At 30.5% G+C, this 15,762-nt stretch overlaps 1 protein-coding gene across 1 annotated transcript in view; it reads left to right on the top strand.

The window, feature by feature from the left end:
* Window positions 1–15,450, top strand: part of Dr (muscle segmentation homeobox protein Drop) — a 40,559-nt gene extending 25,109 nt beyond the window's left edge. The window contains exons 2-3 of the mRNA XM_088227021.1: window positions 12,525–12,709; window positions 14,391–15,450. Coding sequence (XP_088083147.1) covers window positions 12,525–12,709; window positions 14,391–14,678 — 473 coding nt within the window. The 3' untranslated portion in view covers window positions 14,679–15,450. The remainder of the gene's footprint in view (window positions 1–12,524; window positions 12,710–14,390) is intronic.
* Window positions 15,451–15,762: the final 312 nt, after the last annotated feature.

The following is a 15,762-nucleotide window of genomic DNA, read 5'->3' as shown; positions in this document are numbered from 1 at the left end:
AATATCATTAAGTTTAATAAAACATGCAAATTATTACGTTTGTATAAAAAAATAAACACTCTAAAGCATAATCGTTTTTTCATAGTGATTTTAAGTTGTATCAGTAATTCATTCCGTCTGCGAGTCCACATTAATTTAGACGGGCAACAAGATGTCAAAAGAAATCAGCATAAAAAACAAGCAAACTGTAAATGGATATAAATCGCAACTCCACTCCAATACCTCCCCAACTTCTTTTATTCTATAAAGAAAAATAATATACTTTGAAGTATTAACTAATTTTAATAAAATGTTTGTCTACTGAATTGAATCAACTAAACATAATCATTTCCCGTTCCGCAGCCATAGGGCACTGTGTTTGTAAACCAAATGCAGTGTGTTTCTTAATTTGTTGCAACAGAGAGGGAAAACATTTTTTAAAAGTAAATATGGACGTCTAGGCATTAGCAAGGTTTATGACCTAGCATTGGCTGGTTAAAGTGGCCATTTTACGCACTGTGTAACATTTACCATTTTGTCTATGTTTCAACATGCACATTTCCTTAACTCTTCCATTTGTTGACTTTTGTGCTTATTTTTTCCTCCCCTTACGGGGGTGGGATTCGGATCTTCTGCCTCTCACCACCCAGGGAGTCCTTTTTTATTCAAGGCCGTTCTCTCATTGTAAATACCCGTGTTTTGACTTATGTTTATTGTATAAGTTGTGTTTGTTGTGTTACTATAGTTTCAAGAAATTGTTTTTGTATTTTTGGATCCTGAGAGGTAGGGACGACGTGTTGGCCTCTGTCCATACATACTCCTCCCCCCTCCTTAATCTGAACGGAGTTTGTATTCCTTAGGAATATTTATAATAACTTTCCTCTATGTGCAGCTGACAGACAGTCCTCCAGAACTCTATAACAGCTGCGGGTAGATGGTGGGCTTAAGAATCTACCCTTAATGTTGAGTTTTGTGAAGTAACAAGGCTGAAACCTTTATCACATGAGTGAGATTTATTCAGCTGAACCGATTCGCCTACAAGGCAACGCCTGAAAACAATTTCCCTATTTTCATACTTCTTCTTTTACCGGTTAGTCACTTCAATAATATTTTAAGTATGTCCAAATGTTTGCAGATAGGTTATATTTCCCCCGTAAAGAGTTATTTAAGAGTAAATTTCTATTTATTTCTCCCTATGGAGTTATTTTTAGTAGTTCGTTCATCTGTTACGTGAATTTGAGGTGATTTATCCAACGCTTCAGGAGTCTGTCCTGGAAAAATTAAATATCGCAGATTTAACCACTTTCGAAATTACGCTTGTGTCGGATTACGAAAAGTTTTTTTTTTAACAATAATTAATGGAAATCAAAATCTAATATAGACTACACATAATCCAGAGAAATATATTACCTAAGTATGTATGCATGCAGTAAATAAAGTAGCTGTTATTTTTTGTAAATAAACCATGATTATTATTATTATTGTTATTTATATTAATGGTTCGCGAACTACTAGCGCCACCGCGCGGATTTACGTTTAAATAAATATTTTATTCCGAGTCATTTCATTTAATATTTTTTATGATTATTTGTCAGTCGTTATTTCCGAGCACGCCACCATTTTATCAAAAATACGAACAGTTTTGAAATTAATACAAAATTAGTTGAACTGTGACACGAAAGCTCGCATGTCGCTGGCATTAGAATAAAAATAATATTACAAAGCCACTTTCGTGAACAGTGGTCATCGAATTTTTCAGTTGGATACAATTTTGTACAGATTGGCATTTGATCACGCAACCCAACTCCTGTTTGTAAGTAAAAAAATTATTCATGTACATCATTGCTGTTTACGTCCTTATAATATTTTTAATTAAATAAAATACTACCGGACCCGACAGACGTTGTCCTGCCCAAACGCTGGCTTGCCTGCTTTTACCTTGGAAAAAGACTTTTCATTGAAAAGTAGGTACCTAGGTACTTGTTTGTGATTAAATTCCAAAACTAAAAATTTTCCATTTTCAAATATTAAATTTAAGTAGTTACCTTGGTACTTTTTTACTGTTGAATTTCAAAACATTTTTTCTTTTTTTAAATATGGCTTTATTTTTGCAAACTTCAAACTACGGTCTTCTCACCAACAGAGGGGTGTACTTATGTACGGTACAATTTTTAAAAATGTTTTGAATTTAATATTATTTGAGCATTACCAAAAATCCAGTAAAAATATATAAATGGGTAGTAATTATAAGGAACTATAGGAAACAATCTGATTGAGATCCCCAAAAAACAAATGCTGTTTGTAAACATTCAAAAACAAACTTTTTTACACGCAAAAAACATCTCTATTTTTTTTAAATGCATTCTCCTCGAATGCAACCCTGGTAGATCGATGAATAAAACATTTATGCCCCTTATTTATTTTTTACGCACAGCTCAAAGATCTATATTTCTCTGAAAACCACACGTAAATCCGTTAAACTGTTTAGGAGGAGTTCAGTGACATCACACGTACTCAGGAATTATATATTTGTATATTTAATAAGATGTTATATTTTTAAAAAGTGAACTGATAATATTCATTATAATGATCAAAATAGGAAAAAAACTTATTGAATTTATCTTTTAAAAGGCTGTGCTATAAAACTCCCTTACACGTGGGTGATGTTACATCGTGTTACCTCAATAAAAAAAAAGATTTTCTGAAGTTTAGACTTTTGACAAAAAAAACAAAAAAAAACATTACGACATAATTAATTGAAAACAATTCATTTTCCATAATTTGTAAAAAATTGGTATATTTTTTTATTTCAATAAAAAAGAATAACCCGCAAAGCCACTAACCGCAAAAATACAACACAACACCTAGACCAATTGAGAGCAAAATCTTTTTTGGATTTCTTTCTTGCAGCTGTCGGGAATCGAACCCGCGACGCCACGGTCAGTCAGCCGTCAGCCGTCTAAGCAAATGTGCCGCGACACCTGTCTTTTTTAATATATGGCCCGTTATAGCAAAATAAATTAAAAATCGTAAATACATAGTTCATATAACTAGAGTACACTCCCGCTGATGGCCGATAACCAACTGATCGAACTAATTTCTCATTTTCTTTTTGTTCCTTTCACACAAACATCGGCCACAGAACAGCGTCTCGGTTTTCCTTGTTATATGTTCTATTCTCTTGTTTTTTTAAACAGTAAAACAGATTTTTGTGGTATTAGCATCACTTACATTCGTATAATAATTAAGGGTCTCCCCTCAATGTTTCAATCTGTTTTTGTATATTTGGATACGTTTATTTATGTAAATTGTTTGTTAACAAATTTTTTTGAATAAAAAAGTGATGAGGCATTGAGGGAATCCTGAGAGGTGGGGACGACGTGTTGGCCTCTGTCCATACGTCCTCCTCCCCCCTCCTTAATCTGCATAGAGTTTGTATTCCTTAGGAATATTTATAATAACTTTTCTCTATGCGCAGCTGACAGAGAGTCCCTCAGGACTCTATAACAGCTGCGGGTGGATGGTGGGCTTAAGGGTCTCCTCTCGTGTAATAATTATTCATCGCTAAGTAAAGATAAATAATTTTTTTTTTTAATCCAGCATATTTTAACAAATTTTAATTTCCAAATCCGATCTGAAAATGTCTATTTGAAGATTACAAAAAATAAAACTTCATCATTCAAATAAATAAAACAGATACATTGAGTCTTGTATCCTATGTAGACTCGTGTTACACAACAGCCACACAAGAGTTAAACTTTGAACAATAAAGTTTGGCCATAAGTATTTGTTAATAAAAAAAGGAAAGAAATAACCAAATTTGACCTCAATATTTCACAATATTTGGATAAATAGTACACACAATAATAATAATATAATAATATAATACAAATACACACAAACACACCCTTTTGTTGTACCGCAATTTAATATGTACAATTTTTATTAAGAAACTTCGCTGGTCTGTCTTTAAACCGTATTTTTTAATGTTATTATATCATTGTTGTCTGTTTGTTTCTGTAAAATAAATAAATAATAAAAAAACAAACATTTAAATTCCGTTTTAATTTAATTTTAATTAGTTTTAGTAGTAAAGCCATTTAAAATTTGGAAGCTTTCAATTTTTGACGGTGGCGGTGTTCCAATAATTCAAACACCCAATTGAAAACGGTATTCACGCTCAAGTCGGGAAGCATTTAGTCTCACAGTCCAAACGCTGTTTCGCTAATTAAAATATGCTTTGACTGTGCCTATAATCGATTATATCCACTGTAAAGGGCCGCACTAAACCAATTCAGTTATGCCGTTAAATTTTAAAATTATTCGAAATTTAATTGATTTCCACTTAAAAATATATTAAATTTCGATTTAGAAATCTTATTTTCAAGTTTTATTTATTTTTCCTGTGTCCGAGCGGATAAAGAACACACTTATCTGTACGACAAAGAACCAGAAACCTGGACGAGTGTTTTCGATATAATGGCGGCTCTTAGTTGAAAATCCTGAAAAAGGGAATCGAGAGGAGAAAGTCCACATTGTAGCCAAGTTGGTTGGCGCGTTTGCCTACCATGCTTGTGGTCCCAGGTTCCATTCCTGGCAAGGATGCATTATTTCAATGTCCTTTGATTTGTATTTGAAGAGTAAGTCTGAAAACCTTACCTTTCTATAACCTATTGCCTATTTTCAGGTCAAATAGGGAAACGTCACCTTTTTATATGTAATTTAAAATAAATAAGGGTCTTTGAAATACTGTGGATGAAACAAATAACCAATTTACTAATTATTAGTCAAATAAAATTAATGTTGAATTCCATTGAATACTGTCTATTGCATTGGCCACGCCCTTAGTACGTCACAATTCGGGTAAGTTTTGAACTTTGTTTGTGATTGTTTAAATTTAAATAGAACATCGTCACGAATCTTTACACCACAATTATAGAGGCCAAACATGTAGCGTTTTCAGAGGGAAATATTTTTTTATAGTTTCTTTTTAAAAGTTATGCATGAAAATATTTCTCCACAATATTCGTATTGATTTTAAAAATACAATCGATTTTTCTTAATCCGTTTCATGTGTTTTTATTGGTATTTGTAGTATTTCCTAATTCTGGAAAAAGCGCTTTTATAATTTTAGTTTTTTTTTATAATAAAACCTACGCAATTCGTTTAAAATATATTTGAAATAATATAATCGATTTTTCAGAATAGTGGATTAATGCCTTTGACCTGGACAGGGTCACTTTGATTGAGTAACGGTTTTTTTTATTTACCAAAGCAGTGCCATATGCACCATCGGGTGTGAATCGGGGTGTTGCGATAATTATAAAGATCAATGTTTAATACAATAGTAAAATATTAAAACCGAAACTTCTAATCCGGCCTCGTAAGCGTTTGGTCAAGTCCGTAACGGTTCGCAAAGAAAGGAAAGTTAAGTATGTGGGCAGTATAATGGACCAATCGCCTTTGATCTTGGTATGCGCGTGCGCAGTAACGAAAAACGAAAACAAAAGCGCATCAATACAAAATTATTTGAATTCGGTATTTAAATTGATCGTTAACAATCACTCGTCCATTTGAGTTTCAACTGTTTTAGAATAAACATAGTGCTGTTTTTTTTTTAAACAAAACTAACGAAACTACAATCAATTTCATTGTGAAAGTAAGAAATCCAGCATTTGCTAATGGCTGTAAAATGGTATAAACATCAAAATGAAATGTGACTTTAATAATTCTATTTATATTTAAGCCGTTTACTTTGTAGTCAAACTTTTCGATAAATGTTAATAAAATGTTTACCTCGTGGTCTAATGATGAACGGGTTTGCCTACCATGCAAGAGGTCTCGAAATCGATTCTAAACATGGTCGGCATGAAATAAGTATTTATAGAACAGGGTATTTTTACGCTAGAATATTTTAAAGTCCTCGGGGTGGTATTTTAAATCTCTTCAAAGGGAGGTAGAGAGTGATTAATTTGGGGAATCTTTCTTTATGCATGTGTCTACACTTTGCTTTATATATGGCCACACTGAGGATTAAACATCAAATAAAAACAATGAAGTGAAACCAACTCTTTGTTTTTTTATTTCGAACATTATTGCGACGCATACCAAAATACTAAATGAGGTTGAATTGACCAAACCGTTTTAGTTTTTTAAAGAATTTTAAACAGTTTAATAAATCATTTGATTTTAAGTCATTTGTTTTCCTATATTATGAAACAAAGTGTGGTTGCATGAAAAAATAATTATCCATATGGTAACCACTTTCTATGGTGTAGAGAAGGTTCAGAATATCACCCCTGGACTGAGGCCTACAGCGTAAGACTGATTATCTTAATAAAAAAGAAATCTCCATTAAGTACAGAAAGGGATTACTTGATTAAAACGTTTGTGGTGCAAATTAAACAGATGTGCCTAATTTGTACTAGGCATTCAAATACATATTATTATATTTTTAATGTAAATATTTTTTGAATATAGTTGGCTTTTTGTAAATAATGTTAGTAATGTACAATGGCGGGCTTCTTGCCAAATGGCAATTTCTTCCACCCTACCAATAAAATAAAAGTTATTTTTTTAAAATTCAAGTCACAAAACATAATCTATAGAAAATAAAAATAAAAAAGAAGAAGATACATAAAAATTGAAATAACTGGATTTGTATATAAATTATCAAATCAATATTATTAATCAACGGGAAAAAGGAAAGAAGAAGAGATTAAAGAAGAGAAAGATGTTTCTTTAGACGTGATTTTTTTTATTTGATTTATTTACAATTTTTAAAAACCCGTTAGGGTTACATTAGAAATTTAATATTGTCTAGTCATTTTATGTCTCGTCTAGTCTAGTTAGTTCAGTCATCAAGTGCTTTTTCAGATGGATTTTAAATTTGTCTCCAGTAAAAGTTTTCAATTAGTAAGGTAGGTCGTTGTAGTGTTTAAGTCCATTATGTAGTATTTTTGACTGTCCTGTGTTTGTCTTCCCTTTTTAATATGAAAGTGTTGTTGTTGTTCGGTGTTATATTTGTGTATGTCAGCATTTTTGACTAATATTATGTCGTCGTCTTGTATGTTTCCCAGTGTTATTTTGTGCACAATTTTTAAGGTCTCAATTTTAGTCAAGTAGTTTAAGTCAAACTGGTGTGTTTTTTTGTACAGTTCAGTCGTAGATACTGAGATACTGTGGTAACATCTTTGATAGTGGATGGGAGATGATTCCACAGTCGAGCCGCATTGACACTAAATGAGTAAGAAAAAAAAGAGGATTTGTGGATGGGTATAAGTTCATTATAAAAGGTTTTATGTATTTACTGGATGTCGAAAATAAAATATAAAAAATAAGGAGTAATTAAAAAAATATATATTTACAGATGACAACCATGAAGTTTCGCATAAATAAATTGTCTATGTTTTTATGAATGTATGTATGTATGTGTATGCGCATGGGTGTATGTACGTGTGTGTGTATGTACATGTGTGTGTATGTGTATGTATATATATGTGTGTATATATGTGTATGTCTGTAGTTATATGTATCAAAATGTGTATACGAATAAGTTTATATTTTGTTTGTCTGTGCTCTATATTAATTTGTTAACTATTATAATATATTAAAATGTATTTGCCTGGCTTGGAACGAGATATGCACCCTTGTTAGCTGGGCAAAGTGAACATGGAATTGTATTTTGATAAAGAGTGTGAATAAATAAATAAATATTTTGTTTACATATATTTATATTTTATGAATCTGTTTTTAGTAAGGTATATCAATAATTTTAAAATGCAAAGAACTATGTAATTTTTAGCTTCAAGACATGTGTGATAATTTTTTTAAACGCATTTTCTTTGATTTACAAGGTTACGTGCGGCATCCAACTTGCATAATTTGTATTTTAATATGACGCTTTGTAAATCAATCAGCATAGCATTTTAATATTCGGGGCTTAAATTAAGGGCAGGTCATTGCGTTTTTATTGTAATTGTTTTTATTTAACCCATTGGCATCCAGCGTTGCGTTTCCTCGTGCATTTCCGATTCGGTAGTAAAACAAATTTCCAAAGGAAGTTAACACCTTCAGAGGTTAATGGTAAAAGGATACCAAATCGTTTCTCTAGAACTTCCTTCGAATTAATGTCGTTCCGTTGGCGCAATTTAAATAAATATTCCGAATTCAAATAACTTACTTGAACAAAAGAATTCCTTTCAGAATAAACCATATGTCTATAAAAATAAATTGTAAAAAAGGACCGTCAAATGTAACCCGCAACAAGTTATCTTCAAATTGTTACGTTGACTTTTAATTCATTTACACGAGTAAAATTATTATAAATAATTATATTTTAAATCGTTAACAGCACAAATACATTTAATGAAATGCAGAGAATGAAAGACATGCATGTTACCTAATTAAAACTTAACAGATTAGAAGCTGTTAAGTTTTAGGTCTTAACTAATTTAGAAGATTCCTGCTTAGGTAAAAGTGCTACTTAGTCGATAAATAAATTTGTAAAACTATATGATGTTATATTGATAGTTAAATGGATCCTTCTGAATTTTAATTGATACATTGTATTTTTTTGCCGGTAGTATTTATGGTATTTTTTTTAAACACTTTATATACATATACAAATTATATTGATACAAGGGCAGGCATATTGCCTTAAGGCAATTTCTTCCAGCCTACCGAAACCATTCACTTGAGAAAATTACTACCACATGAACATATTCTAGGTAATTATAGAGAATTTTGTAATTATAAACAAAAAATTAAGAAAGAAATTAACTAAAAAATTACATAAAATAAAATAAATAAAACAACTTTGATTTTAACTACTAATTTTTAAAAATTATTTTAATGTTCACTAAATACTATACGTGGACCCAATAAATCAAGCCGTTTTTTCCTTACACGGGTAGTAATTTGATATCACTATTTTCGAAGTTAGACAGGAGAAGACTAAAAAAAATATTGTTTATTTGGTTATTTACTATTGTTTTCTTATTATGAATTGCTTTATCAATTTCTAAGATTTCTAAGTTGTCTTATTTTAATATTATTATTAGTCGCTTTTTTAATTTCTAAGATGTCTAATTTTAATATTACATATGATATGATAAAAAAAAGGAATCAATTCATTAGTTACGTAAACCTTGACGAAGAAGCTTGTTTGCTTTGAAACCAGTCAGAGGAAAAAATAAAATAAAAAATTAGTTGTTAAAAACAAAGATGTTTTATTTATTTTATTATAATGAATAACCACAAAGTAAGTGCTTCAAATGTAAACTTTATAAAAACTTACACTTTAATTTAATTTTGTTTATTCAGAAAAATAACACCAATACAACAAAATACAGACAACATTAAAAAAATAAAGTCAAATCAGTTTTACACATAAATACAATTATCTAATCTAAAATCAAGTTCAGTTAGATATTAATACATGTAGAAGTGCATGTGTGCGAGTTTTCGTGTATGAGGATGCGTGGGTAAGTGAGTGGAGTGTGATTTTGGTAGGTATGTGAATATGTGTGTGAGTGTATATGGGTGTGAGGGTAGGTTTTATGGACAGGGTGAGTATAATATGTTTGAAATGAGTGAATAGAAACATCTTAAATTTATAATTTAAAAACATTTTTTTATAAAGAAACATAATTTTGTTCAAATAATATACATATTTACTATGAAGAGAGCAGAGGAGAGGTGGTGGGAAGGAAAGAAGAAGGAAAAAGGATTAGGAGAAAGAGAAAGGAATGACGATGATGAACATGTACTTTACCAGGAGTTAATAGAAATGCAATAAAAAAATGGGGTGAGAAAAAAGGAAAGGAAGAGAGAATGGAAAAAGTAGAAATATGATGTAAATATAAAATATTTTTTTCAATTGAAAAAAAATAAAATTTGCACACAAAACATTTGATCGTCGAATATTCTATCAGAATTCTAATTTGTTTATTTAGTATTACCAAAAATGTATAGGTATCATTATAAAATTATTGTTATATGAAGAGCAAACTCAATTAATATAATATTTTTCAGCTAAATTTGATCGTTGTAGCGTGAGTTAAAAAGGTGTGTTAGTTTTCTTTTGAATCTGGATATTCTAAATAAAACAAAATAAAGTTTTTAATACTTATTTGTGTCAATTGGTCTTTAGTCTTAGCCATTCTTACTGCGAGTGTCTTTGGCGAAGCTCCAGAAATAATTCAAGTCCCATTCAAATGATCTATTTGCATCCGACGTATGGGAACATCCATACCATTTAGATTTAGACACATTAGAATGTGTATTTAAGTATTTTCTACACATATTTATTAACTCGTTAGATGTCCCAAGACGTGTTGAAAAAAAAGAAAATATTTAGGATTTATAACATGGACACATTTTTTACCGGACAAAATGGCTGTCTATTTATAAAAACCGCGGAACGAACTTAAAAGCTTTTTTAATAAATGTCGACTAATGCGTGAGACTTATTATGATTACATTATTTATTCATATTTTAATAAAACTGAATTAACGGAAATCTGTTTAATTCAATGTTCAAAATTCAAATTCAAAAGCGAATGGGAATATTTCGCACAAATAAAATATGTAATGTAATGTAATATGAAAAGTTTAAAAACCTTGTATTTTGTCATAAATAAATAAATCTAATCTCATGTTTTTTTTTTTTAAATTTAACGATATCAAATATTACTCCTATTATTTAATTTATTTTAGTACTATGATTATTCACAGTCTAATATTTACAATATATTAACTCTTATACTTATTTTAACATTATAACAACCTTTTTGTCTTAATTTTTCCCAATGTTATTTTATGATAAATTGAGAGAGATGAAAAACAATAAAGATAGACGTAACAGCACAGTTTTCAGAAGACTTTTTTAGCACGGTGTTTTAAGAGTGAAATTTATTTATTTTTATTTTACAAGAAAAAGAATTTAGGTTAATGAATAATGAAAAACAATAAAATCCACACATTAAAAAGTATTTCATCAAATGTGTATGAGAAATTTTGAACCTCGACTTAGGTCGATTTTTCAACAAAGCTCATTTTTAATTTTAATCATAGACAAAGAGATCATAAAATTATTAATTATTCTGATTATTGTGATAAAAATCGTGAGATTTAAATCACTCTGCCATTAGAAAAAAAAATAAAGATAGATTTTTAATGGTTTATAAAATACTTCGGATCTTTATCAAATATATTGAACATTTTTTTTGTACTTATAAAGGTATGTTGGGTTTTAATTATTCTTGTAATAAAAAATATATATATTATAATTATTTCTCATGGAAATTCAGATCAAGATAAAAGTCTTTATTCAATGGAGCGAAAATATAATAAAATCTTTTTCTTAATAAGATATTTAATTAACCTAATTAAATTTTATTTTTGTATTATTGAACTATCGATCGCATAATAATGAATGCATTATTTATATAAATAAGATAACTATCGTTTTTACTTGTGAAAAATTATTTCAATTTTATTATATTTATAAATTTGCGGCGGTTAAGGTAGGATTTATAATTATTTTTACGTAATTGACAGCTGATTTAACAAAGACGATATAATAATAAAAACGGTTTAGGATATTTTAATTTTACTTTTTTTATTTATTTATAAATTTATTGCGTATACATGCATATTTATTACCAGGTAATCCATATAACATAGCAGTATTCTAACATGAACGCGAAGTGTTCTCTGGTTAGGTTAGATTATGTTTGAAGACTAACTTCATCTAAAATTGCTTAGCCTGCTCTAAGGTGGAGATTTTTTTGTGTTTATTATCATGAGTAGTCTTATTTTAATATTGAAAGACCACCCAAAAGTACTTAATTACCACTGAATAACTAACTTAATATATTAATGAAATTGAAAGACTCACGGTCTTAAAAACTGTTTTCAGTTATGAGCAGGGAGTCTTTTCACTATCAATGGACTGACATCTGAAGCGTTAGATTGATCATATTACCTTAATGCTTGAGACACGCTGATCTGGTGTTCTAATTTAGTAGCCTATGCACCACTGGGTGTAATTTATACTGTTTTTTTATGTGTCAATGAATAGTAAAATTATAATTGGAAAAAATAAATATGACCGGTTTCAAAGTTACGAAAAATTATTTGTCAAGGCATATTTGTCTAATTAAATGTTGTATCCATATCACTCCACACCTACCATCTTTACAAAAATAAGATGACAAAAAGACTTGATTGATTTAGATTATGTATTATCCCATATATTTAGATTTAATATTTATTAATCACTGTTTAAATAAAATAGTATAAAATTCATAGGAGAAGTGTACTTTGAAAAAAAGCTTGTTTAGTTTTGAAACCAGTTGGTAGAAAAATATAACACAACTAGTTAAAAACAAACTTGTTTTATATTTAATTTATTTTGATGAATAACCACAACGTTTGTTCCTCAAATATAATTTCGTAAAAAAATAATATGTTTGTGTCAGAATTTGGTCAAGTTTTTCGTTCGGCAATTCAATCTCAAGTAGTCGCTCGTTTCTTTACAGATGCAAATGGAGAGCCCCCGAAGCTAAAGTGCAACCTGAGAAAACACAAGCCTAATAGGAAGCCCAGAACCCCATTCACTACCCAACAACTCCTGGCTCTGGAGAAGAAGTTCAGAGACAAGCAGTATCTGAGTATAGCCGAGAGAGCAGAATTCTCCAGTTCATTAAGACTCACAGAGACGCAGGTAACAATTTATTAATTTATTAATTAGTATACTGGTGTTCAGTAATGCTTTCAGCTCTTTCACTTCACGAAGAAGGCTGAATGGGATATCTCAGGCAAATGTACAGTAAAACATGTGCACAAATGTTTATATCCGTACAGAATATGCATATAGGTTGAGCCGATACTATTTTTTTCCGAATTTTGAAATGAAAAGGGTCTAAAAAGTTGCCTTTTGAATTACTTGGAATGCAAAAAATTTCTTAAAAAATATTCGATACTACTTTTTGCCCTCAATCAAAGCTTGAAATTTTCGAAAAAGTCGATTTTTTGCGCTTAACCGGCTGTCATTTCGTATTTAGGTAAGAAAATCAGTCCAATTAAATTTTATAATGTGCATTTAACCTTAACCAATAAGCATCTAAGGGCGTGAGTTGCACTTTGTTTTGTGATAAATGGGTAGCATTGTTTTAATGAGCCATTGTTTTCGTCAATATTAGCCAGGCGCTCAACGGAATCAGTTCCACGGAGTGTAAACTTTTTTGCATTTCGGTAGTTGTAAAACGTGTTAGAATTTGTAATGAGATTAAGTTATATCTTTACTAACAAAAAAAATATTTTATCAATATAGATAAATTACAAAATGTTCATACACTGATAAACTTCAAACCTCGGTTGAGGGCCAAAAGAAGTACAAAATATTTTTTTAAATAATTTTTACGTTCACTATAATTCAAAACGCAACTTTTTAGACCCCTTTCACTTTGGTGTCTAAAAAAATAAAAAACTTCATACATCATTGGCCCACTCTAATATGCAAGGCAAAGCCAAGCATTGTAGAAAAAAATAAGAAAGTCTAACAATAGGTTATCGGTCATGTAGACTGGCTTTTAATTAAAAATACGGACCATACCATGCTGTAAAAATGAATTAACATTGCATTTTATTTAAAGATTATTAGTAAAAGTTATAATTTTATCATAATAGGATAAAAATAGACTTTAAATCTGAGAAAAGCGTGCAATATAAAAACTTTTGTACGATAATGTTTACATTAATCTATTATTCAACTTAAAATGAATTATTTTAGATATAACATGCATTATTTTAAATATTCATTTCGCATACAAATTAAGGAATTTAATCTCAATTAATTTCCTCAAAATTTTAATTACTTGCTGTGAAAAGGACATTCGTATTTTGAAATAATAATTTAAACTTCCCTTTATCTTGGAAACCTTTTATATACTGTTATACTCTTTACATTAATTTCGATTCAGGGCAAATGAAAAATTGAACAGAATAATAATTAAATTTAATTCTTTTATAATAAAAAAAACAGTTTTTTTTTAGCAATACTTTAACATACATTGCCTGAATTTAAACGTAAATGTTCTTCATCTTTGTTGTACAGTATACACAATCATTTTTATTCCTCATCTAATGGTGCATAGGACACTGCATTGGTACACCAATCGCAGCATATTTTAATAATGTTTGTTACATGAAGGTAAGATGATCAGTCTTACGGTTCAGGTACCAGTCCAGGGACTACGAAATGTGAAATCACCCTTTTAAATAACAAAATCATTTCAACCATGTCAGAAATCGAACCCGAGACCACTTGAGTGGCAGGCAAACACGCTGACCATTACACCACAAGGCCGACACACATATCAATAAATTATTTTTTTTTATTCCAGGTGAAGATCTGGTTCCAAAATCGCCGCGCCAAGGCGAAACGACTCCAAGAAGCCGAGATCGAAAAGCTGAAGATGGCTTCGTTCTCGCGTCACCCTCACCACGCTCTTTACCCTCATGCTCTGCAGCAATACTTCCACCCCGCGCACCCCATGGGAGCCCTCCTGAGCGGGCGGCCTTTGGGCCCCCCGGGCCTGCTCCCACCACACCTGGCCTTGCTGGGCGGCCACCAAGGCCCCCCGAGCCCGCAGATGCAGAGACAAGAGGGAAACGGCCAGCATAATCCATAACTTGGAAATCCCATGGATTTGAGCCAAAAAACGATTAAAACATTTAGCGCGTGTGGTGAAGCAGGTCGTAATTTTCAGCACGTGTGAAAATCATGTTTTGGTTGGAACACGAGAGGAATATTATTTTTTGGTTGGAAGCATCTGGAGAAAAACATGTCATGGTTGGAAACGCGTGGGAAAATCGTGTATTGGTCGGAAACAAGTTGGAAAAGTCGTGTTTTGGTTTGAAACACATGTGATAAATCGTATTTCGGTTTGAAATACGCGTGAAAACAAGAGATTGGATATGTATCGCATATGTTAAATATGAGTTTTTTAAGCATTTGAACTATCAGAAATATCCCTCATCATCGTCATACCCTTATCCGTACCTAGTGGTGTATAGAGCACTGCATTGGTGCACCAACAGCTGCTCTTTTGCCCCCACTTGATCCTCTTTTGTTATGTAAAAAATTAACAGTCTTACGCCTTAGATTCCAGACCAGGGACTGCGAAATGTTTTTGAACCGAAAAAAATATATCTTCTTTTGGATAATGCGTTTTTGAAATTATTAAAATTTTCTAGTAAAAATAATAAATTTATTTACCTCACAACCAATTCATTTAAATAAATAAGATGACCTTAATTAAATAAAAAAAGTTTACCAGCACGAAAATTTTATGATAACGATTTCCTAAATATTTAATTGTAATAATTGCGTTGAAGATTTTTTTTTGAAGAAAGCAATTTTTTTGCGTATTTATTTGTAATGTGTTGTGAAGAAGGAAAAAAGATCTCAAAATCACAGAATTATTATTTCAATTTTTTGCCATATACATAGTTACACTCGAAAGCGGTATTTATTCACAGTAATATTATTTAATGTGTGTTTTACAATAACAAAACACTGAGACGCTCGGATAAATTTATCTTTAATCGATGTTTTGGTGTAGATTCCGTTTTTTAATGTAAACATTTTTTTCCTCTTTAAAATTAGGCAATAATAAATAATTTAACGATTATATAAAAGTAATTCAAATAAGTGATAACTTTATGATGACGACATATCATAAATTATTGTAAATAAATAAAATTAGTCATAAA

This window comes from Micrasema longulum, unplaced genomic scaffold (genome assembly GCF_059751315.1).
Source record: "Micrasema longulum isolate JH-2025_06_02 unplaced genomic scaffold, ASM5975131v1 h1tg000483l, whole genome shotgun sequence".
Lineage (NCBI taxonomy): Eukaryota > Metazoa > Arthropoda > Insecta > Trichoptera > Brachycentridae > Micrasema > Micrasema longulum.
Note: the sequence above shows the minus strand (reverse complement) of the source record. Positions and strands in the feature narration are given on the sequence as shown.